Source organism: Heteronotia binoei, chromosome 6 (assembly GCF_032191835.1).
Source record: "Heteronotia binoei isolate CCM8104 ecotype False Entrance Well chromosome 6, APGP_CSIRO_Hbin_v1, whole genome shotgun sequence".
Lineage (NCBI taxonomy): Eukaryota > Metazoa > Chordata > Lepidosauria > Squamata > Gekkonidae > Heteronotia > Heteronotia binoei.
Genome location: NC_083228.1, coordinates 147,407,131 through 147,431,457, shown reverse-complemented (window position 1 = coordinate 147,431,457; position 24,327 = coordinate 147,407,131). Strand labels below are relative to the sequence as shown.

General features: G+C 46.9%; 1 protein-coding gene across 1 annotated transcript in view; it reads left to right on the top strand.

The window, feature by feature from the left end:
* The window catches only part of LOC132574429 (zinc finger protein 208-like), a 90,293-nt gene that overhangs the window by 33,415 nt on the left and 32,551 nt on the right, over positions 1-24,327 (top strand). Inside the window, exon 4 of the mRNA XM_060242784.1 lies at positions 3,000-4,556. Coding sequence (XP_060098767.1) covers positions 3,000-4,556 — 1,557 coding nt within the window. The remainder of the gene's footprint in view (positions 1-2,999; positions 4,557-24,327) is intronic.

The following is a 24,327-nucleotide window of genomic DNA, read 5'->3' as shown; positions in this document are numbered from 1 at the left end:
CGGCCAAATATATATATATATATATATATATATATACACACACACACACACACACACACACACACAATGTGGCTAATAGCCACTGATGGACCTCTGCTCCATATTTTTATCTAACCCCCTCTTGAAGGTGGCCATGCTTGTGGACGCCACCACCTCCTGTGGCAGTGAATTCCACATGTTAATCACCCTTTGGGTGAAGAAGTACTTCCTTTTATCCGTTTTAACCTGTCTGCTCAGCAATTTCATCGAATGCCCACGAGTTCTTGTATTGTGAGAAAGGGAGAAAAGTACTTCTTTCTCTACTTTCTCCATCCCATGCATTATCTTGTAAACCTCTATCATGTCACCCCTCAGTCGACGTTTCTCCAAGCTAAAGAGCCCTAAGCGTTTCAACCTTTCTTCATAGGGAAGGTGTTCCAGCCCTTTAATCATTCTAGTTGCCCTTTTCTGAACTTTCTCCAATGCTATAATATCCTTTTTGAGGTGCGGCGACCAGAACTGCACACAGTACTCCAAATGAGACCGCACCATCGATTTATACAGGGGCATTATGATACTGGCTGATTTGTTTTCAATTCCCTTCCTAATAATTCCCAGCATGGCGTTGGCCTTTTTTATTGCAAACGCACACTGTCTTGACATTTTCAGTGAATTATCTACCATGACCCCAAGATCTCTCTCTTGGTCAGTCTCTGCCAGTTCACACCCCATCAACTTGTATTTGTAGCTGGGATTCTTGGCCCCAATGTGCATTACTTTGCACTTGGCCACATTGAACCGCATCTGCCACGTTGACGCCCACTCACCCAGCCTCAAGAGATCCCTTTGGAGTTCCTCACAATCCTCTCTGGTTCTCACCACCCTGAACAATTTAGTGTCATCCGCAAATTTGGCCACTTCACTGCTCACTCCCAACTCTAAATCATTTATGAACAAGTTAAAGAGCATGGGACCCAGTACCGAGCCCTGCGGCACCCCACTGCTTACCGTCCTCCACTGCGAAGACTGCCCATTTATACTCACTCTCTGCTTCCTATTACTCAGCCAGTTTTTGATCCACAAGAGGACCTGTCCTTTTACTCCATGACTCTCAAGCTTTCTAAGGAGCCTTTGATGAGGAACTTTATCAAAAGCTTTCTGGAAGTCACTGTTGCAAGCCTGACCAGACCTTTTCAACTAACCAATCTCCAAGACTGAACTCAAACTGACTGACTGTCCACTTTAACTATCCATTTTCCCACCCAAAATCTCCAAAATAAATTGCAGTTCTCGCCCGGGAACTGGTTTACACTCCTCCAGCCATCTGGGAGACCAGCCTGAAAGACTTCCCGTCTCTCTAGGAGGCCTCCTCAGAATCGCTGGTTCCAGACAGGAGGGGAGGGGAGAGGAGGAAGAGACTAGGCCCCAAAGCCTGCCTCCAGTTAGATACAGGCCTAAAATGGCGTTTCTTCACAGGGATAGTTCCTGATTTCTCTTTTCCTAACGTATTCAACACACCCTTTCCCTTCGATAGAATTACAAACATCCCCTTTAACTGTGATTTGGAAATGATCCTGTCAAGACCCCAAGCCTGGGTCCCCAGTCTTGGCACCTGAACAGCACCCAGTTCAGTGGGTTCACACAAGTAAAGCAGACCCTTTTGAAAATATATAAAGACTGATGAAGGATGTGAAAACAAGACATTACTAAACAGCAAAAGAAAACCACGAAAAATTCACTGTTCTCTCTTATACATGAAATACCTGGTATTAGATAGTGCTTCGTATTACAGCATAAGTATTCCACCTGTAGCGTAAGGTATTCTTCATCACAGTGAAGAAAGTACCACAGTCTTGAGTCTGGCCCTGAAAATGATAAAGGATGATAGCCACAGGGAGAGTTAAATCACGAACACCTGCAGGTCAGACCAGGCCACAAAATTCACGTAGACCCTTGAGGGGAACTAGAGTGCTTGTCTTACAGATCTGTCCCCTTTATATCGGTTGAGATTTTAGGCTATAATCTTGATCATGGTTTCATCCTTCCAGAAGAATTTTTATTCTTGAATTTCTTTCGTGCTTCATATAAGAATGATCTCTCTCTCTCTCTCTCTCTCTCTCCCCCTTCCTCTCCCCCCAAAAAGAAGAAAGGATAAGAGAGACTTTTGTGGAGAAAGACTGTGGTATTACACCTGAAAAAAAGCTGGAGAGTTTCTCAAGGGGATTCCAAAAACATATTTCCTTCCCAAATGAGTTGGCTGAGAGTGAGTATCCTTCACGGTTATGTCAAGGGAGTAGGTAAGGAATAGTCATGGGGTTTTTTAATTCACTTCTGAGCAACCTTTGGCTTGGTACAATCATACAGCCTGCTGGCTAAGGAGGAAGGGAGGCCTTCATGGAACTGAGATTTGGAAGGTTATGGCCTGTCTGGAAAAGGTCAGTTTTATCAAAACCAGTAATTGCTGTGAACATGCTCATCATTTAAATAAACCTTATTTGAATTACATCAAAGAGGTGGACTGAGGGATTGCTGCACAGAATCTGACAAAAGAGCCCTCTGCTGACAGGCAGGTATTGCATGACACAGCTGAGATGAGTCTGGAGTGTGTTGGGGGGGGGGGGGATTGGCATTGCAAGCTCTTGAGGGGATGAGGTATCCTTAAATACTAGACATTCAGGAGAAAGGTGGGAAAAGGTTAAGATCAGGGAAACTGGAGGAAGCTGAAGAGCCATCAGTCCTTTTCGTCTGCAGTCACAGAGATGTTTTGGACCTTACCTGCCCTCCCAGGTGCTAAAGGGATTTCTCTCTTTATTCCAGCAGAGGATGACCAGAGAAATGAGGAGGGTGAAGAACTTCTCCAGCACTTGCCAGATCAGGGTCAAGAGTTGAAAGAAAACAAGAGAAATCGACGCAGACCTAAGAGAAAGGAAGGCAGCTGTATGGTTGAGAAGAGAGAAGGAAAAAGGATTAATGTACATTTTCCAAAGCAGAGAATAATTAAGGCATGTGCATCCATTCAGTATAGGAAGTACTTCAAAAATAGATTACAGCTACTTGTGCACCAAAGCGTACACAGAGGCAAGAAACCTTCTGAATGTTCAAAGTGTGGGAAGAGATTAGGTGACAGTGGCCCTCTTCAACGGCATCAAAGAACACACAAAGGGGAGAAACCTTTTGAATGCTCACAGTGTGGAAAGAGATTCAGTCGGAGTTGCCATCTTCAGCAACATCAGAGAACCCACACAGGGGAGAAACCTTTTGAATGCTCACAGTGTGGGAAGAGATTCAGACAGAGTAGCAGTCTTCAGCAACATCAAAGGACCCACACAGGGGAGAAACCTTTTGAATGCTCAGAGTGTGGAAAGAGATTCAGTCACAGTGGCAATCTTCAGCAACATCAGAGGACCCACACAGGGGAGAAACCTTTTGAGTGCTCAGAGTGTGGAAAGAGATTCAGTCACAGTGGCACTCTTCAGCAACATCAGAGGACCCACACAGGGGAGAAACCTTTTGAATGCTCAGAGTGTGGAAAGAGATTCAGTCACAGAGGCACTCTTCAGCAACATCAGAGGGCCCACACAGGGGAGAAACCTTTGGAATGCTCACAGTGTGGGAAGAGATTCAGTCATAGTGGCACTCTTCAGAAACATCAAATGACCCACACAGGGGAGAAACCTTTTGAATGCTCAGAGTGTGGAAAGAGATTCAGTCACAGTGGCACTCTTCAGCAACATCAGAGGACCCACACAGGGGAGAAACCTTTGGAATGCTCACAGTGTGGGAAGAGATTCAGTCAGAGTGGCACTCTTCAGCAACATCAAAGGACTCACACAGGGGAGAAACCTTTTGAATGCTCACAGTGTGGGAAGAGATTCAGTCAGCGTGGCACTCTTCAGCAACATCAAAGGACCCACACAGGGGAGAAACCTTTTGAATGCTCACAGTGTGGAAAGAGATTCAGTCGGAGTGTCCAACTTCAGTTGCATCAGAGAACCCACACAGGGGAGAAACCTTTTGAATGCTCACAGTGTGGGAAGAGATTCAGACACCGTGGCACTCTTCAGCAACATCAGAGGACCCACACAGGGAAGAAACCTTTCGAATGCTCAGAGTGTGGAAAGAGATTCAGTCACAGTGGCACTCTTCAACAACATCAAAGGACCCACACAGGGGAGAAACCTTTTGAATGCTCACAGTGTGGAAAGAGATTCAGTCGGAGTGTCCAACTTGAGTTGCATCAGAGAACCCACACAGGGGAGAAACCTTTTGAATGCTCACAGTGTGGGAAGAGATTCAGACACAGTGGCAATCTTCAGCGACATCAAAGGACCCACACAGGGGAGAAACCTTTTGAATGCTCACAGTGTGGGAAGAGATTTAGTCGGAGTGGCACTCTTCAGCAACATCAGAGGACCCACACAGGGAAGAAACCTTTCGAATGCTCAGAGTGTGGAAAGAGATTCAGTCAGAGTGGCAATCTTCAGCAACATCAAAGGACCCACACAGGGGAGAAACCTCTTGAATGCTCAGAGTGTGGAAAGAGATTCAGTCGGAGTGGCCATCTTCAGCTGCACCATAGAACCCACTCAGGGAAAAAAACATTTTGAATGCTCAGAGTGTGGAAAGTGATTCAGTTGACATGGCCATCTTTGACAGCATGAAAGAATCATAAGGAGAAACCTTGTGACGGCTTAGCCCATTAAAAGATGTCTTCTAGAAAGCGTGAATATACACAGAAATTTTACTCTAAGCCAGGAAGAAATGTTAGAAATGCTCTGACTATGGTAGGAGCTTTAGCCATGTTTTAAGCCCTCAAATACATCCCACTGGTAAAAACCAGAGAGGATTGTGAGGACCTCCAAAGGGATCTGTTTAGGCTAGGTGAGTGGGCATCAACGTGGCAGATGCGGTTCAATGTGGCCAAGTGCAAAGTAATGCACATTGGGACCAAGAATCCCAGCTGCAAATACAAGTTGATGGGGTGTGAACTGGCAGAGACTGACCAAGAGAGAGATCTTGGGGTCGTGGTAGATAACTCACTGAAAATGTCAAGACAGTGTGCGATTGCAATAAAAAAGGCCAACAACATGCTCGGTATTATTAGGAAGGGAACTGAAAACTAATCAGCCAGTATCATAATGCCCCTGTATAAATCGATGGTGCGGTCTCATTTGGAGTACTGTGTGCAGTTCTGGTCGCCGCACCTCAAAAAGGATATTATAGCATTGGAAAAAGTGCAGAAAAGGGCAACTAGAATGATTACAGGTTTGGAACACTTTCCCTATGAAGAAATGTTAAAACACTTGGGGCTCTTTAGCTTGGAGAAACGTCGACTGCGGGGTGACATGATAGAGGTTTACAAGATTACGCATGGGATGGAGAAGGTAGAGAAATAAGTACTTTTCTTCCTTTCTCACAATACAAGAACTCATGGGCTTCCAATGAAATTGCTGAGCAGTCGGGTTAGAACGGATAAAAGGAGGTACTTCTTCACCCAAAGGGTGATTAACATGTGGAATTCACTGCCACAGGAGGTGGTGGCGGCTACAGGCATAGCCAGCTTCAAGAGGGGGTTAGATAAAAATATGGAGCAGAGGTCCATCAGTGGCTATTAGCCACAGTGTATGTGTGTGTGTATATATATATATTATTGGCCACTGTGTGATACAGAGTGTTGGACTGGATGGGCCGTTGGCCTGATCCAACATGGCTTCTCTTATGTTCTTATGTTCACTATCCCACATGGTGTTAAAGGGACACCTCACTTTTTCCCTCCAGGTTCTTGGCAACCCTAGATTAAGTGTTTCTTTATGAATCAGAAAACTCTGCTAACGAAAAGTCAGAGCTCATTAAAGAGATTATTTTTTGTTTCAGGTGAATTTGACTTTGTCTTTTTAGTGCTCTGTAGATTTTTTTTAGAGAGCCAGTTTGATGCAGTGGTTAAGTGTGCAGACTCTTATCTGGGAGAACCAGGTTGGATTCTCCACTCCTCCACTTGCACCTGCTGGAATGGCCTTGGGTCAGCCATAGCTCTGGCAGAGGTTGTCCTTGAAAGGGCAGCTGCTGTGAGAGCCCTCTCAGCCCCACCGCCCTCACAGGGTGTCTGTTGTGGGGGGAGAAGATAGAGGAGATTGTAAGCCGCTCTGAGTCTTTCATTCAGAGAGAAGGGTGGGGTATAAATCTGCAGTCGTCGTCTTCTTCTTAATGAGTTGGGCTTCAGTAAATATGTCAAAGTTTGGTGTTGCATGCCTTTTTTCAATTGTGTATAAAGTTCTAAATAAATCCTCTTGCAGGTGCTTGAGACTCATATATTGGGCCATGTCTGAGCTTCAGGAATGAACCCAACCCACTTTGCCCCCGTTCATTCATGATGTGGGTCAGTTAAGTTCAAGAGCCAGAGTGTTGGGTTAAGAAAACTCAGGGATCAGGGTTCAAATCCACAGTAGGCCCGGAAGGTCTTTGAACGCCCTTTAAGCTTTTTGTACCCAGGATAAAACTTTGTTGTTTTTCAAGGTGCCCCTGGACTCCACCCCTGTCGCACTGCACTTTGATCTTCCCTCAAAATCAGTTCAGAAACCGCAGTTGGGACAAAATGTCACAGCTCAGCTATTATGGGAGCTGGATGGAGTATATATAGGATTCCCATTCTACAGCCTCTCCACTGGCTGCCCATCAGTTACTAGGTGTCAGACGTGTAACTTTGCTGAAGTACTATAATCTATAGAAGATAGTTACTTGACATGACTAACTCCATATTGTATCTCTGTATAACCTTTGCTTCTTACTAACCATGGGTACCCTAGCCTAAGGCAATTCCTAACCGCAAGGAGAAGAATCTCACACTCTGCCTAGAAAACATCTGGGGCCTTTGAAGTTAAGATATTCAAGGGAACTAGTGGGCAGCTTCCTGGGAGTCAGATAAGCGGGCATGGGAAGCGCCGACTGTCTCTGAGGGTGTGAAAGTACTGTATTGTTACCTTTCTTTGAAATGTACAAAAGCCAGGCTCAGCCTTGAAAAAGTTATCAAACTCAACTTGTTCCTGTACCAGACTGATTGTTCTCAGAAATAAATGGTTTAATATTGCAACAATATGAACTGTTTCTCCCTGAAAGTTCCTCGTCTGACATTTTGAGTTTGATCACACCTGGAGCTTATCCGAACTGGGAACTTGGGCTGAATGGCCAGCAAGACGCCAGATAACGGAGAGCCCACCGAACCGATTGAAGAGCTGACAGTTCCGAAGGGAGTGACGGTGGTCCGGAGGAAAGCCAAATCTCCGACGCACTTCTCTACGTTACTGTACACCCCGACGCAGTGGAAGCCGCAAACCTCGACCGCGTTAATGGACGAGGCCACGGGGCACTACACGGCACTGCTGACCGGGACCGGAGCCGAGGGGGAAGATGCCAGATCCGGCACGGGCTCGGAGGGGGAGAACGGGCAGCAGCCCCAGAGGGAGACGAAACTCCTACGGGACGAGATGTTCATCTGGGCCCGAGAGATCCACAACGAGGTCCAAGCGAGCCACTTCCAGATCACTCGGGAGCTGCAGAGGCAGATGGCCGAACTCTGGGAGCAGCTCGGGGTTGGACCCAGAGAGAACCCACAAGACCCCCCGGCGGATGTCCCGAGAGAGGAGCCAGCAGAACCACCGAGGGGGGAAGACAAGACAGTGTGCGGTTCCTGGAGATGATATAACAAGGAGAGAAACACTGAAGTCCTCCAGTGTCCTCCTTTGGGGATCTGGCTCTGCTTGCAGGAGAGCTGGAGGATGGGGCCTTGAGAAGCCAGGCTGGGGGGTGCCTGGATGGGGAAAGAGTGGAGGGGGGGCTGGGAGGAAAAGCTGCCCCAGATGATCCTTTCACAATCCCCGGACTGAGGCGAAACCCCAGGGGGCCTCTGAGGCCTGCTGTAAAGTTGACAAGGGTCCTGCATTTCCCAGGCCCCCTCTGAGCCCTGTGATTGGACTGCAGTGGAACTGGAGGGAAGGGAAGGCCAATCACCACCCAGGGGGAGGGCCTAGGGAGAAAGCATATAAGGCCCTGCTGTCAAGGGAAGGCCTCTCTCCTGGGAGCTGAGCGAGGAGCAAGAGGGGCTGCAGCAGCTAGCAGGAGAGGACCCCCCCCTCCTTTTTCAATCCACTTCCATCCATCCAGGGGGCTTTTTTCTCCTCTCTGAATTGGTTTCTGCACCAAAACGGGGGGGAAAAGCCAGTGGCGGAGCAGGGGATTACGTTCCAGTGGGGGAGCCTTCCTCCACCCCAAAACTGTTGAGGTCCCCCCCTCCCCAAGCTCCACCCCTGAATTCTCCAGGAATCCCCTAACCCAGAGTTGGCAACCCTGCCTGGGTGAGCAGGGGTTGGAGGTGACAGGAGGCAATGATCCTCCGTGCACGTACCTGGGAAGAGCCCAGGGGAAGGTACTTCCTGGTTGACTTGCATGCAGGCTGGTTCAAGGCATGTTGTCCCCCCAAGCCAGGGAAGCCCATTGCATCCTGGGAGCCTGGGCTGCAGGTAGCGAAGCAGTGCCCGGGGAGGCCTGTCCAGGGTTGCCATGGAAATAATGTCTCCCTCCTCAGTCTGCTAAAAGGGCTCCTCCCGAGCGGTTGTTTTCCTTCCTCTCTCTGTTGGTTTTTTTCCCACCTTGTTTAAATAGAAGCTTTAATTTGCCTCAAAAGCTTGATCAGTCACCTGTCAGTGTCCTTCTGGGGTGTGGAGGGGTGCTTGGGAAGGGGAGGAGGGGGCTATTTGGGGCCTTTCCTGGTTTGGTGGTTGCTTGCAGCTGCTTGTGGCCCTTTCCTGCTGAAGGGGGGAGGAGGGGTGTGTGGGGCTGGAAGGCTCCAGGGGGGTGCCCATCTGAGGGAAGCCCCTGCCGTTCCCCTTGCACCTTTGCCACACCCACTGAGGCCTCGTTGGCAGGGAAGGACCATTTGCCAATCTGGTCTCTGACAACCAAAGTTCCACGTCAATTAAGGTGACCAAAAGAAGAGATTCTCTTGAAACATGCAAAAGTATCATCCGAGGGTGTATGTCTGAATTATATCTGTGAAGTGGCAGAAACACTTCAGGATTGGATGTTGAGCATCGTGGTAGAACTGTGAGAATTTACAGGTCCAATTTTGTATGGGCTGGATAGGGTGGCAGAGACTCAAATCATCCCATTTATGTGTATAGTCTCTAGATCATGTAATGTGATGGTATCACTTTGCTCTGGTAAGACCTCACCTGGAGTCTTATGTTCAGTTTTGGGCACCACATTTTAAGAAGGATCTAGACAAGATGGAAAGGGTCCAGAGGAGGGTAATGAAGATGGTGAGGGGTCTGGAGACCAAGTCCTATGAGGAAAGGTAGAAGGAGCTGGGCATGTTTAGCCTGGAAGGAGGCGGCTGAGAGGTGAGATGATCACCATCTTCAAGTCCTTGAAGGGCTGTCCTATAGAGGATGGCGTGGAATTGTTTTCTGTGGCCCCGGAAGGTAGGACCAGAACCAATAAGTTGAAATTAAATCAGAAGAGTTTCCGGCTCAACTTCAGAAAGCCCTTCAGACTGTTAGAATGATTCCTCAGTGGAACAGGCTTCCACTGAGGAATCGCTCCAACGGTCTGGAAGTTCTTCCTGATGTTGAGCCGGAAACTCTTCTGATTTAATTGGGATGTGGTGGGCTCTCCTTCCTTGGAGGTTTTTCAACAGAGGCTAGATGGCCATCTGACAGCAATGAAGATCCTGTGAATTTAGGGGGAGGGGTTTGTGAGTTTCCTGCATTGTGCAGGGGGTTGGACTAGATGATCCTGGAGGTCCCTTCCAACTCTAGGATTCTATTCAGCACACACTGATTCAATTTTGGATGGAGTGGGCGGCGGGGGGGGCTCTGATTTGGTGCAAGGCAGCTCCACAGGTTGGATCCACGCGAAGTGCCGGGGGCTTCCCGAGTTCTTCCCAGAATGCCCGGGAAACACTTTGCAGGCTTCCTGCCTACAGGCGCACCTGTGGTGCTCGAGGGGGCGTCCCGGAGTGCTGAACTGCGGATTCCCAGGATCGATCCTCCCCCCTCATTTCTAATAGAAAAGACCCCCCCTTCCTCCCCGCGGTGCCAGGCGGCCCCTCCCAGGCGGCCCTCTGCAGGAAGGCTCCGAGGACCGCGGGGCTGCAAGGCTGGCCTCGCCCCCCCCCCCCGGTACCACCCCGCCTTCTGGGCTTTGCAACCCCGACCCGCCCAAAGCCGCGGAGCCCCGCCGGGAAGGAGTCGCGAAGAGCCGCAACCGGGGCCGAGGCCTCTGCCGGACCCCGGGGCGCCTCTGCAGGCCTTGCTGGAGCCGCGGACCTCCCTTGCAACACGCGGGCTCCCCGAGGGGAAGGACGCCCCTCCGACGGGCAAGCCCAGCTGCTACTGCTGCCCCGGGCACGAGGGGGCGGCCAGAAAGAGCCGCCGCGGCGGGGAGAGCAGCAGGAGCGCCCGTCCCATCAAAGGCAGCCCCGGCCCCGCTCCGCCTGCCCCAGCAGCGCCCCGACGGGGAGAGCTCGCCCCAGAGGCCGGAGGGGACGGGGCACACGGAGGACCTGGCTGTGGGGGGGGCGGCTGCAGAGACCCCCTCCCTCCCTCTTTCCTTCCCCGGGCAGAGGAGAGAGAGAGCGCGAGCCCCCCCCCCCAGCCTGCTCCCGCTGCGCCCTCCAGGAGGAAGCAGGCAGTGCCCTGGCCAGGGGGGGAGGGGGCGTCTGGACCGGGGTCCCCTCCTGCCTGAAGACCCACCTGCCTGGAGGGAATGGGGAGGGGGAATGGGGCTGCAGCAGCTCCTTCCAGGGGGGCAACTGGGGCCCTCTCCCCCACCCCCGCGTGGGTGCTGGTGGCCGCTGGAAAGTATTCCTTAGGCCTCTCCGACCAAGGGTTGCCAATCCCCAGATGGGGGTGGGGATTCTCTGGTTTGGAGTCTTCCACCCCCCCCCCTCCTTTTAGGGTCATCATAGCATCTGATGCCTCTCTTCAAAATATCCTCCAAGTTTGAAAAGGATTGGGCTGCAGGGTCCAATTCTATGAGCCTCAAAGGAAAGTACCCCTTTCATGATTTCCTGTGAAAGGAAGGCATTTATAAGATGTGCTGTCCCTTTAAATGTTATGGACCCCCATAGCTTTTGAAAGAGGTACTTTTGCCTAATACATCAGGTCTATTGAAGAGATATAGACAATGACTCAGGGGTCCTTTTGGGGCTCCAATTTAACTTAAGAATCAGCCCTTAGACAGACTGAACTTATGGAATGATAGGCTAAGCTTGTAACATCCTTAAAGACCCAAACAGAGACAGTTAACTTTTCCAAAGACCCAGGCAGGCATATCTAAAATAGCTTGGTATGTCATATAACAAAATTATGTTAAACCAGGTCTACAGACCACAAGAAGCACTTTAGTTCAGATCCACCAGGGCAATAGGGTGGTGAGAACCAGAGAGGATTGTGAGGAACTCCAAAGGGATCTGTTGAGGCTGGGTGAGTGGGCGTCAACGTGGCAGATGCGGTTCAATGTGGCCAAGTGCAAAGTAATGCACATTGGGGCCAAGAATCCCAGCTACAAATACAAGTTGATGGGGTGTGAACTGGCAGAGACTGACCAAGAGAGAGATCTTGGGGTCGTGCGAGATAACTCACTGAAAATGTCAAGACTGTGATTGCAATAAAAAAGGCCAACGCCATGCTGGGAATTATTAGGAAGGGAATTGAGAACAAATCAGCCAGTATCATAATGCCCCTGTATAAATCGATGGTGTGGTCTCATTTGGAGTACTGTGTGTGTGGCATCAGGCCAAAATCGATACAAATATTTATCGATATATATATGGCTTAGCAATGCTAGAGATGTATGAAAGTGCTTTTAGAAAATAATCTTTTGGAGCAGTTTAAGCAAAGGAGTGTTAGCTTGCAGAGAGAAAAGGGAACTGTGAAGGGTCATTGACCTTTCTAAACCACAGGGTGAAAGCGGTGGAAAGAAGCCTAAAAGGAACCGTGACAGGTGCTGGAAATGGAGCAAGAAGATGTGTGTGTGTGGGTGAAATGTTTCTAGAAAAAGGGAACAAGGGATAAACAGAAGCCCTAACAGGGGCCCAGAAAGCTGAAAAACAACCCGGAGTGTGGCGAAAGTATGACGTGGGCACCTTCCCACAATAAGGAGAACATGAGTGTTTTGAGTTGGCAGTTGGGGTGAAGAAACCCAATAAAAGGCGGCAGGCAACTGTAATTTGCTGCTCAGAGTTTAGAGTCCAGACTCTCTCTCTGATGCCCGTGTATAGAGCACTTATGCACGTTAAATAAAGAAGCTGTTTTCCTGATTCCTCGTTTCCGCGGCCTCCGTTATTGATCCGGCAGAAATTGGTAATGTATGAATAGGGTTTCCCCGTAACATGTGCAGTTCTGGTCGCCGCACCTCAAAAAGGATATTATAGCATTGGAGAAAGTCCAGAGAAGGGCCACTAGAATGATTAAAGGGCTGGAGCACTTTCCCTGTGAAGAAAGGTTGAAACGCTTGGGACTCTTTAGCTTGGAGAAACATCGACTGCGGGGTGACATGATAGAGGTTTACAAGATAATGCAAGGGATGGAGAAAGTAGAGAAAGAAGTCTTTTTCTCCCTTTCTCACAATACAAGAACTCATGGGCATTCGATGAAATTGCTGAGCAGACAGGTTAAAACGGATAAAAGGAAGTACTTCTTCACCCAAAGGGTGATTAACATGTGGAATTCACTGCCACAGGAGGTGATGGCGGCCACAAGTATAGCCACCTTCAAGAGGGGTTTAGATAAAAATATGGAGCACATGTCCATCAGTGGCTATTAGCCACAGTGTGTGTATATATATAATTTTTTTTGCCACTGTGTGACACAGAGTGTTGGACTGGATGGGCCGTTGGCCTGATCCAACATGGCTTCTCTTATGTTCTTATTATGTTCAATTGTCATTCGCTTTCCTTGTGACATGTGACTGTCTCTGTATGTCTTTACAATCAAGTTGACTCAAGGCATCTCTATCTGGTAGAAGGGGAGGGAGATGGAAGAGCAGGACCCAGAAGGAGCTGCAGCTGGCAAGACATCAAACAAAGGCTGTTGATGCTTGCGCTGCTTAGTGGGTGCAGTGACTGAAGACGATGAGATTAAGTCTAGCACACAGTAGCTGTAAAACTAACTATGTACATTTATTTACAGAATATATCTCACACTGACAAAACGCTCCGCTCACCTCCACCATCCACACATATGAAGGTGGTGCTACACATTTATACACCATACCATACCAAACCTTTAATGGCATAATAGATTCAAATAAAAATACACAGAATATAAAAATTTAAACATTGGAGATAAAATCAAAATGAAACCGAGCTTACAGATGCATTCAAACATGGTCAGAATTAAATTTAAGGATGTCAGCCAGAAATTTTACCACAGCCTCACTAACCACCCCCTCAGTATCACTCAATAAATAATAACAGGGTGGCAGAATAGACAAATCTGGGGGAAAAGAAAGCTTGCCAAATAAATCTTTACGGAGGTTGTGGTAAAAAGAACAATCAAGCAATATATGCTGGATTGAGTCAGGAGTATTCGCTCCACAGGAGCAAAGTCTGTCGGCTAAAGGGACTCGCTGATATCTCCCTTGTAAAACTTTGCAGGGAAACGCATTTGGTCTAGCCAACATAAATGCCCTGCGATGACTTGGAATGGTTAAGTCTGATAGATAATTGGGCGTTTTGCCACAGAAAGCATAGAGACCTAAGGAAGCTGGAGAGCAAATATAAGGGTCAGTTGGCCGTAATTTCGTTTCCTCCGATTCCCACAGTCTCAATTTAATACATCTGAAGATATAGGACTCATCAGAGGTAGAAAAATCATCTACCTCTAACCCCAATTGATTGAGATTGGACAGAAGCACTGCTGACCAGGATGAAACATATGGGTCTCTTTTCATACAATCAAGAAGGCTGTTAGGATCTGCTCTAAAGTGAATTTTGAGCCAGAATTTAAACACTGCAATCCAGGCTTTTGTCTCCACCAAAGACTGACCCACTTCAGAGCAGAGAGCAAAGTAGGACACACATTTTGGCAAACCAAGAATTTGTCTAAAGAATGAGGCTTGAATGGGAGCTGGAGGGAGCATATATAGGATTCCCTTTCTACAGCCTCTCCACTGGCTGCCCATCAGTTACTGGGCTTAACTGAAAGTGTTGGCTATTACCCAGAAAGCCCTTCCTGGCCTCGGACACTTGTAATTGCCAGACTGCCTCTCCCCCTCTGTGCCCCCACAACAGCTCCGCTCCTCTAGGTGAGGTCTTCCGCAGGTGCCAGCCTGCAGATGGGCAAAATGAGCAACTGTCCATACACCTGTTGGGGAGCGGCCTGCCTGAGGAGGTCAAGAAATTACTGAAAACTGAATTTATCAAGAGAGCTTTTCTACGCAGTCAGGAGACTCCCAAGTGTCCAAAATGACTCACAAAAGTTAACTTGGAGAAAACATTAGGGACTGTGGTCTATGCTACTGTGTTTAGGGCAGTGAACCTATGAAGCAAATCTTGTATGCTATATTATTTAATGTGTCATGTTAAGACCAAGCCTTTGCTTCAGCTGTCATTTTAGATTTCTGATTGGTTCTACATCCCTAATCCTTTTGTGTTGCTCACGGAATGCTCCTTCTTGTTGATTGTTTGGACTCACATCTGTTAGACCTTTCAAAGAGGCCTGCCATTCAGAAGCCCTGGCAGAGGAGCAGACCTCCTGAAGCATTCTTCAATAATGATCCTGATTTGGCTATAGATTAGGATTTACTTTGGCCCCGGATTTGGAGTTCTTTGGGAAAATTCTCTCTCTCTCTCTCTCTCTCTCGGCTTGGCTTCGCGAACGAAGATCCAAGAAGGGTGCAATAGTCCACGTTTGCTGCAGGCTCGCTGGTGGCTGACAAGACCAACGCGGGACAGGCAGGTCCGGCCAATGGTTTGGGAAAATTACTTTTTGCCGAATAGAATGAATTATAGGCTATTTCTCAGTTCTTAATACCTAGCATATTATGTACTGTTTTGGTAAATTTTTTATGCAACGAATTGTATAAACTGGATCTTTGTATGTTAGATTTATATTTTTAGTACTTATTTTCCCTATGCTACCTTTGTATTGGATTAGATTTAATTAAAAAAAAAACATTGCTTGAATGGTCCCTGTCTTCTCTGGGCTAATTTTTTACTCCCTTTGATTTCCTGCTTGGCTTTCTTTTGTCTGACAAGGTGTCTGAACAACCACAGCAAAGTTTTATACCTCTGGAACCGGAGAGCAGATTGTCTGGGCCAGGTTGGCGCTTAAAAGGCACCTTGAATCTCTTCCTTCATTTAAAAACAAATAGTCATGCAAATGGTTCTTTTATTTGCTTCTGTGCCCAGCAGCTAGGAAAAGGTTAAGAAGCAGACAAGACAGTGTGCAGTTCCTAGAGAGGATACAGGAAGGAGGGGAGAAACACTGAAGTCCTCCAACGTCGTCCTTGTGGGATCTGACTTTGCTTCCAGGAGAGCTGGAGGACGGGGCCTTGAGAAGCCAGACTGAGGGGTGCCTGGATGGAGAAAGAGTGGAAGGGCAGGGAGGAAAAGCTGCCCCAGGCTGGGCAACGCTGCAAGAGGGTCCCTCTTCATCCCACATGATGAACAAGGAGGGTGGGAAATGATCCAGATGTGTATAATTTGCAGAGAGCCAGGTGAGTGGGAGCCTTCCTGTCGTCCCCAGGCAGGCCATTGCAGAAGGCGGGGCCACAACAGAGAAGGCACGGGTGTGGTGAGTTGTTGATTATGCCCATTGGCAGGGACTTCCTGTTTGAGCTGAAGACAGAGCTGCAGCCCTCTAAATAAGGGGGATTTCCCCCCCTTTGTTCAGGGTAGAAAAGACCCCTTCGGGGATCTCTGCCTATTAATCTCAGTCAGAGATTAAAATGATCCTGATTTGGCTATAGATTAGGATTTACTTTGGGCCCCAGATTTGCAGCTTTTGGGAAAATTTCTTTTTGCCGAATAGAATGAATAATAGGCTATTTCTCAGTTCTTAATACCTAGCATATTATGTACTCTCAGTCAGAGATTAAACCAAGATGACGTCAGAATACCTTTAGTCGTAGATCTCGGCTAAAATTAGACAGCTGAAGCTGCCTTCTGGAAGCCTTGAGATCCGGCGCTTGAGAGGGAACGTCTTCTATTATCTACAAAGGATTAAAAGCCATTAAATTGGCTTAAGCCTGTCAGAACTCAGGCACTTTAAGGACTGATTTACAACTGCAAAAAAACAGAAAGGCCGGAGTGCAAGAGCGTAACTGATAAGGTACTTTGATTTATATTTCTACTCTGGGACTCTTTTAAGCTAATCTAAATAACACTGGGAATTGAAAATAGACTGAACTGAAGCGGAATAGAAGGAAGATAAGAGCCTGCCAAATTTGAACTTTGGTAAACTAAAAGCTTTAATAGAATTTGGAAAAGAAGGAAGTTGTTTTGAATACCTGTGGCTGATTACACAGGCTCCTTTGTTTTTTCATCCTACGCTTCAACATAACAAGCATCAAAGGCTGCGATACTTGATGGACGAGAACTGAGCAATTTAAACCAGGAAGTAAAAGCTACTGGCCAATGAAATAAAGTCTATAAAGATTACAAAGGCTGTGACATTTGAACCAGGAAGGAATTAAGACCAAGACCAAGAAGGACCTCTCTAGGAACTCTGTTTAACCATAGAGAAACGATTGCCATTTTAAAAGAAGGGAAAACTGCCAAATTTGTTAAAAATCAATATCTCAGCCCAGGAAGGTAGGAGAAGAATGAAATTAGTCTTGTCTTAAGCAGCATTTTCTAAGCTATTGGACTTGGTGCTGAATTTTGATTTGGAGACCTTTTAAGTTTTGGTGAGTTTTTATGTCAGAAGGAAGAGTAGCCCGTGCAAGGGCTCATTTTTTTTTGACAAAATGCAAAACCAATTTGATGCCTTGGAAGCCAGGATTATGAAAGGGGTGGACAAGATGTTAATAGCCCTTTAAAAAGAACTTTAAAAGATATTGGAGATCTTAGAAAGGATGTTGAGGATTTTAAAGTTGAACTGGGAATGATCAAAGACAGAGTTAAAGGAATTGAAGAGAAAGTGGATACACATGCTTCTACTCTGCTAAAACTTCAAGAGGTCACAATACATGATTGCAGATTAATGGAAACACAAGTGCGTTTGAGAGGACTACTTGAAAGAGAGGAAACGGATCTAATGGATTACATGGTGAGAATCATCGCTGAATACCTAGAAGAAGATCCTGAAAAATTCAGAAGTATGTTGGATAGTGTCTACAGAGTTAATTCAGCATATGCAAAAGACAAAGGCCTACTAAGAGACATTGTTATAAAACTAAGGTCTAAGGACATAGCAGGAAAAATTTTAAACAAAGGCTTCCAAAAAGCTTGGATAATAGAAGGGAGTAAAGTCAAAATAATGAAAGAGTTACCAAGACAAGTGATCAATGACAGGAAGAAATATAAGAGGCTAACAGAGAAGTTGCATGCAGAGGGCACAAGATACAGATGGATACTACCTGAAGGTCTTGGCTTTGAACAACATGGAAGAAGGATTACAATAAAGAATGAACAAGAGATGTATAGCTTTTTTGAGGAGAATAAAGACTCTGCATCATAATGGAGTACAAGCTATTATCTTGGAATATAAATGGACTAAATTCACCACAAAAAAAGAAAAGCAACATTTCATTGGATTAAAAAACTAAAATGTAATATAATTTGTTTAAAGGAAGTTCATATACAACAAAAAGATTGTAAATTTTTGTGGAACATAAATTTGGGACTGGAATTTTTTTCATTGGCAGAACAAAAGAAAAGAGGGGTCTTTTATATTAAAGAACAATTAGAACCAAAATTGATATTCAAGGATAAAGAAGGAAGATATATTGCAGTGGAAGTGATGATGGAAGCAAAAAAAATGTTATTAGGATTATATGCGCCCAATGGAGCAAAAGACAAGTTTTTTAAAGACATTAATCGGCAGTTAGACAAAATGTCATAAGACCAGATCTTGATGATGGGTAATTTCAATGGGACGATACAAAACAATATTGATAGATCAAGCCAAAAGAAGAAAGATAAAGAAGGAAAACTACCAAATTCTTTTTTTGAGCTGGTCAAACAAGAAAATTTGGAAGATATTTGGAGAAAATTTAATCCTGAAGTAAGAGACTACACCTTCTTCTCAGCAAGACACAATTCTTTTTCCAGAATAGATATGAGGCTCCAAAAGCTTGGGCCTCATAACTAAAAAAGTGGAGATTCTACCAAAGGTTTGTGCAGATCATAATCCAATATGTTGGACTACAAAATTGCAAAAGAAAATAAGAAGATGGAGAATTAATGAGGACCTGCTACAAGATAAAGACATTGTGGCATTTTTAGAAAAGGAAACTGCAGTGTTCTTCCAAATAAATGAAACTGAAGATGTGGCATTTCAGACAGTTTGGGACACTTACAAAGCAGTAATGAGAGGATTATTAATCACATTGGATAATAAAGATAAGAGGGCCAAAGAAGAGCGGTTGCTATTTTTACAAAATGAAATAAATAAAAAAGAAGGAGAATTGAAAAAAAGGCCAGGAAAGAAGAAGTTAATAAAAGAAATTACAATATTACAATCCCAAGTAAGACATTTGCTGAATAAAGAACTAGAATGGAATTTAAAAAGTTTACAACAGAAATCGTTTGAAGGCGCGAACAAACTTGGGAAGTATTTAGCCTGGCAATTGAAGAAAAAGAAAGAAAATAAAACAACAATAAAATTGTGGCAAATGGAAAAGAGATAGTAGATCAAGATGGAATCAAAAGAGAATGTTTTAAATATTATGCACATTTATTCAAAGGTGTGAAAATTAGAAATGGGGGATTTTTTCCCCTTTGTTCAGGGTAGAAAAGACCAGCCAGGTGGCAGTAGACAGTGTTACCCCAAGAATTTGCGGAGAGCCCATCAATTTTCTCCGAAACCTTACGGTAGGTTCTAAAGGAGTTTCCGGTCCCAAGAAATGGCCCTACGTTGTCCACTTATGTGGACGATGTCCTGATTGCGGGGGAAGTAAAAGAGGAGGTCAAAGAATTAAGTGTGGCCCTTTTGAATTTCTTTGGAGACCATGGGTTGAGAGTGTCAAAAAGCACACTGCAGTTCGTGGAACCTATGGTGAAATATTTGGGAATAGTTCTTGCAGAAGGAACCCGGTGTGTCCCTAAGGAAAGGATTCAGGGGCTGCTGGGATTGAACCCCCCAAAAACAAAGAAAGACCTCCGACGGTTGTTGGGAGGTTTTAATTACTGTCGTTTGTGGATAAATGGATTTTCTCAGCTGCACCACTATATGCCAAGTTAAAAGATGCAGAACCAGATAGAGTACAATGGGGAAAGGAAGAGGAAGGGGCTTTGGCACAATTAAAGCAAGGGATCATGCAGGCACCGGCTCTACATCTCTCACGGTTCACTGAACCAATTCATCTAGCTGTGGATGTAGAAAAAGGGGTGGGAAGAGCGGTAGCCTTCCAAGAGAGAGATGGGAGGCATTGCCCCCTTGGGTATTTTTCTAATACACTAGACCCAGTGGAGCGAGGATGGCCGACTTGTTTTCAATCTTGTGCAGCAGCAGTAAAAGCTCTAATGGCGGCAAAACAACTATTTTGGATGGGACACTGGATAGTGCACACAGTGCACAATATTAGGGGCTTGCTGACACAAGCAGCAAACCAGCACCTCTCAGATGCCAGATTATCAAAAATGGAAGTTTTACTCGTGTCCCCTGGAGACCTGACCCTGGTAACAGACTCCTACCCTAATCCACTTCTAGCCTTGGTGGGCTGGGAGAGCTGTAAGGGAACACATGATTGCATTCAATTGGTTTCGCTTCAGACTAAGGTACGGGAGGATTTAGAGGAGATGCCCATACTGGGGAGCGAGATGTTTTATATTGATGGAAGCAGCCGGGTAATAGAGGGGAGGAGAGGGACTGGGTATGCGGTGGTGGAAGGTCAGGGATTTACAGTGGTTGAAAGGAACCCCCTTCCCCAGCATTGGTCTGCTCAAACAGCAGAATTATATGCATTGAACCAAGCCTTGAAAAGAAGCCGAGAAAAGTCTGTTACCATATACACAGATTCCAAATATGCTTGGGGAGTAGTTCACACTTTTGGTAAATTGTGGAGAGAGAGAAGGTTGATATCAACCAGGGGAAAGCAACTGGTACATGAAAAATTAATAAAGGAGGTATTGGAAAATCTACTTCTCCGAGCTTAAATAGCGGTGGTGCACATATCAGCCCACCAGAAGGGAAATTCAGATAACTTAAAAGGGAACAATAAAGCAGACATAAAAGCTAAAAGGGCCACAGAGGAGTTAATAGTGGGAGCCTTAGTCCCTGTCTTACCTTCAATTCAGCCTGAAACATCTTTGTCTTACACAGAGGAGGAAGCCCAGATAGCCAAAGATGAAGGGGGAGTAGAAAAGGGTGGGAAAATATTTATTCAAGATAGGTTGTGGTTACCAGAGGCCATGGCTCGATGGGTGTTCAGAAAACTACATGAAGGAGGACATTGGGGGGTAAAAGCACGGATAACTGTCTTTCAAGAGAAGTACCTCACCAAAAGCCCATGGACGATTGCACAACAAGTGTTGAAAGGATGTGAGGAGTGTATGAAGGTGAACAAGAGTAATTTTATTTATTTATTTATTTATTACTTTGCATTTATATCCCGCCCTCTCCGCAAGCGGACTCAGGGCGACTTACAGTATCATAAAAACAATCAATTCCATAAAACATATAAAACCATAATACATTTATCAGTTTAAAACTATTACGCTATCTCAATCCAGTCTGGCGGTATTGGGTTCTGACTATGACCACCAGCTTCTGTAGGATGTCCGGTGGCAGCCCATTTTCAGTCAACCAGAAAAGCCTGTCTAAACAGTTCGGTCTTACAGGCCCTGCGGAACGCCGACAAATCCCGCAGGGCCCTTATAGCTTCTGGGAGGGTGTTCCAGAGTTCTGGTGCTGCCACCGAGAAGGCCCTAGATCTTGTTGCGCATAGCCTGGCTTCTTTTGGGCCAGGGGCAGACAGCAGATTTTTTGTCCCTGATCGCAGTGCTCTCTGGGGGATATATGGGGAAAGGCGGTCCCGTAGATAGGCAGGTCCCTGACCATAAAGGGCTTTAAAGGTTAATACCAACACCTTGAAGCGAACTCGGAACACAACAGGCAACCAGTGCAGCTCTCTCAGCACTGGCCGAATGTGCTCCCGTCGTGGTAGCCCCATTAACAGCCGTGCCGCAGCGTTCTGCACTAGTTGTAGTTTCCGGGTTAGCGTCAGGGGTAGCCCCATGTAGAGAGCATTACAGTGATCTATTCTTGAGGTGACCATAGCATGGATTACCGTCGCTAGGTCGCTGCGGTCCAGGTAAGGGGCCAGCTGCCGTGCTTGCCGAAGATGGAAAAAGGCAGATCTAACAGTGGCTGCCACCTGAGCCTCCATTGTAAGGGAGGACTCAAGGAGCACGCCTAAGCTCTTGACCTTGGGGACCGGTATCAGTGGCACCCCGTCAAGGGCCGGCAGCTGGATCTCTCTCCCCGGACCGCCCCGACCCAGGTAGAGAACCTCCGTCTTCGTCGGATTCAATTTCAGCCGACTCAGTCTGAGCCAGGAGGCCACGGCTTGTAATGCCAGGTCTAGATTTTCCAGGGTACAGTCAGACTGGCCACCCATCATTACGTAGAGCTGGGTGTCATCCGCATATTGATGGCAACCCAGTCCATACCTCCTGACAATCTGGGCAAGGGGGCGCATATAGATATTAAATAACATCGGGGATAGGACCGCTCCCTGCGGCACCCCGCAACTAAGGGAGTGCCTCTGGGATGCTTCCTCCCCTATCACCACCCTTTGTCCCCGATCTTGGAGAAAGGAAGTCAGCCACTGCAAGGCAGATCCCTGTATCCCCACATCGGTGAGGCGGTCAGTCAGTAGCTGGTGGTCAACCGTGTCAAAAGCGGCTGACAGATCTAATAACAGCAGCACTGCAGAGCCGCCCTGATCCAGTTTTCGCATAAGATCATCCATGAGGGCGACCAGAACTGTCTCCGTCCCGTGACCTGGCCGAAAGCCGGACTGGAATGGATCCAGTGCGGAAGTGTCCTCCAGGAATCCCTGCAGCTGAGTCGCCACCGCCCGCTCTATGACCTTACCCAGGAAGGGAAGGTTTGACACCGGCCGATAGTTCGCCAATGTGGCCGGGTCTGCTGATGGTTTTTTTAAGAGGGGACGGACCACTGCCTCTTTAAGAGGTGTGGGAAAGATCCCTTCAATCAGGGACCTATTGATGATGTCCTGTAGTGGTTCACGTAGCCACGTTTGGCTAGCCTTTATAAGCCAAGACGGGCACGGATCTAACCTACAGGTCGTAGGGCATACAGCTGCAAGGTAATAGACCAAAGGGAGAGAGAGGGGAGAGGCCTTTACCAGTACGGCCATTCCAGCATGTACAAATGGACTACATCGAAATGCCTAGGGTGGGAAGGTTGAAATATGTCCTAGTCCTAACTGATCAGCTCACAGGGTGGGTTATGGCTTTCCCTACAACATCAACTTCTGCCACTGTAACAGCAAAAGTAATATTAGAAAAGGTGATTCCAGAAATGGGCATAATAGAGACGATGGACGCTGACAGGGGTCCTTCGTTTGTTGGGAAAGTATTGTCAATTACCCTCAAAGCTCTAGGGATTGAGCTAAAGCATCATACCCCATGGCACCCCCAATCTAGTGGGCAAACTGAGAGAATGAACCAGACCTTGAAAAAGGCAATAAAGAAACTGGTTTTGGAAACCCATTTGCCTTGGACAAAAGTGTTGCCCCTAGCATTGTTTGGAATTAGGACAAGGCCACGACAAGGAATACAACTGTCTCCTTTTGAAATGTTATATGGGTTCCCACTATGGAGGGTGATGCCCGATACAGCTTCAGACAATTTTATTTGTTTTTATTTATCTGGGATTTATATCCCGCCCTTCCCACCAAGTGGCTCAGGGCGGCTTACAACACATATAAAACTAACATAAAATAAGTTACACTTTAAAATTAACATTTCATTAAATAATTAAAATCCAACATTTGTTATAAATATATATATCGTTAAAAATCAGACAGCGGTCGTGAAGCTACACTCTATTCAAATTCAAATACTGATTCGGTATACCGTCTTCAGCATTCCGATGTTCCATATTCAATATTCAGTAGTCAGTATACAGGTATACAAGGATACAGGGCCGGTTAGTTGTGGGCCAGCCGGAAGAGGGTTGTCTTACAGGCCCTGCGGAATTGGGTAAGATCCCGCAGGGCCCTTACCTCCTCCGGCAGCTGGTTCCACCAAAATGGAGCCATTACAGAGAAGGCCCGGTCCCTTGTGGTCTTCAAGCGGGCTTCCTTTGGCCCGGGGACAACCAAAAGATTTTGAGATCCCGATCGCAGTGCTCTCTGGGGAACATGCGGGGAGAGACGGTCCCTCAGGTAGGCAGGTCCTAGACCATATAGGGCTTTAAAGGTAATAACCAGCACCTTGTACCGAACTCGGTAGGATATTGGCAGCCAGTGCAGAGCCCGAAGTCCCGGCTGAATGTGCTCCCATCTTGGGAGCCCCAATAACAGCCGGGCGGCGGCGTTCTGCACCAGCTGCAATCTCCGGGTTCGACACAGGGGCAGCCCCATGTAGAGGGCATTGCAGTAGTCCAATCTCGAGGTGACCGTAGCATGGATCACCGTTGCTAGATCGTCGCGTTCCAGGAAGGGAGCCAGCTGTCTTGCCCGCCTAAGGTGGAAAAATGCGGACTTGGCAGTGGCTGTTATCTGGGCCTCCATAGTTAAGGAAGGCTCCAGAAGTATCCCCAGGCTCCTGACCCTGTGCGCCGCCGTCAACGGCGCACCGTCAAAAACCGGAAGGGGTATTTCCCCTCCTGGGCCGCGACGGCCCAAGCAAAGGACCTCTGTCTTCGCTGGGTTTAGCCTCAGCCTGCTTGTTTACACTTGTTAAAAGAGATGTACGTACGTGAATATGTGCTGGCTTTGTCCTCTCTCCTTAAGTCCCATAGGGAGCAGGGACTCATACATCTTACTCCACCACTGGAGGCTCCTGTGCACAGATATCAACCTGGGGACTGGGTGTACATCAAGAGGTGCAAAGAAGAGACCCTCCAACCAAGTTGGGAAGGTCCTTTCCAGATTCTGCTAACCACTGAGACCGCAGTAAGAACTGCAGAGAGAGGTTGGACACATCATACTCGC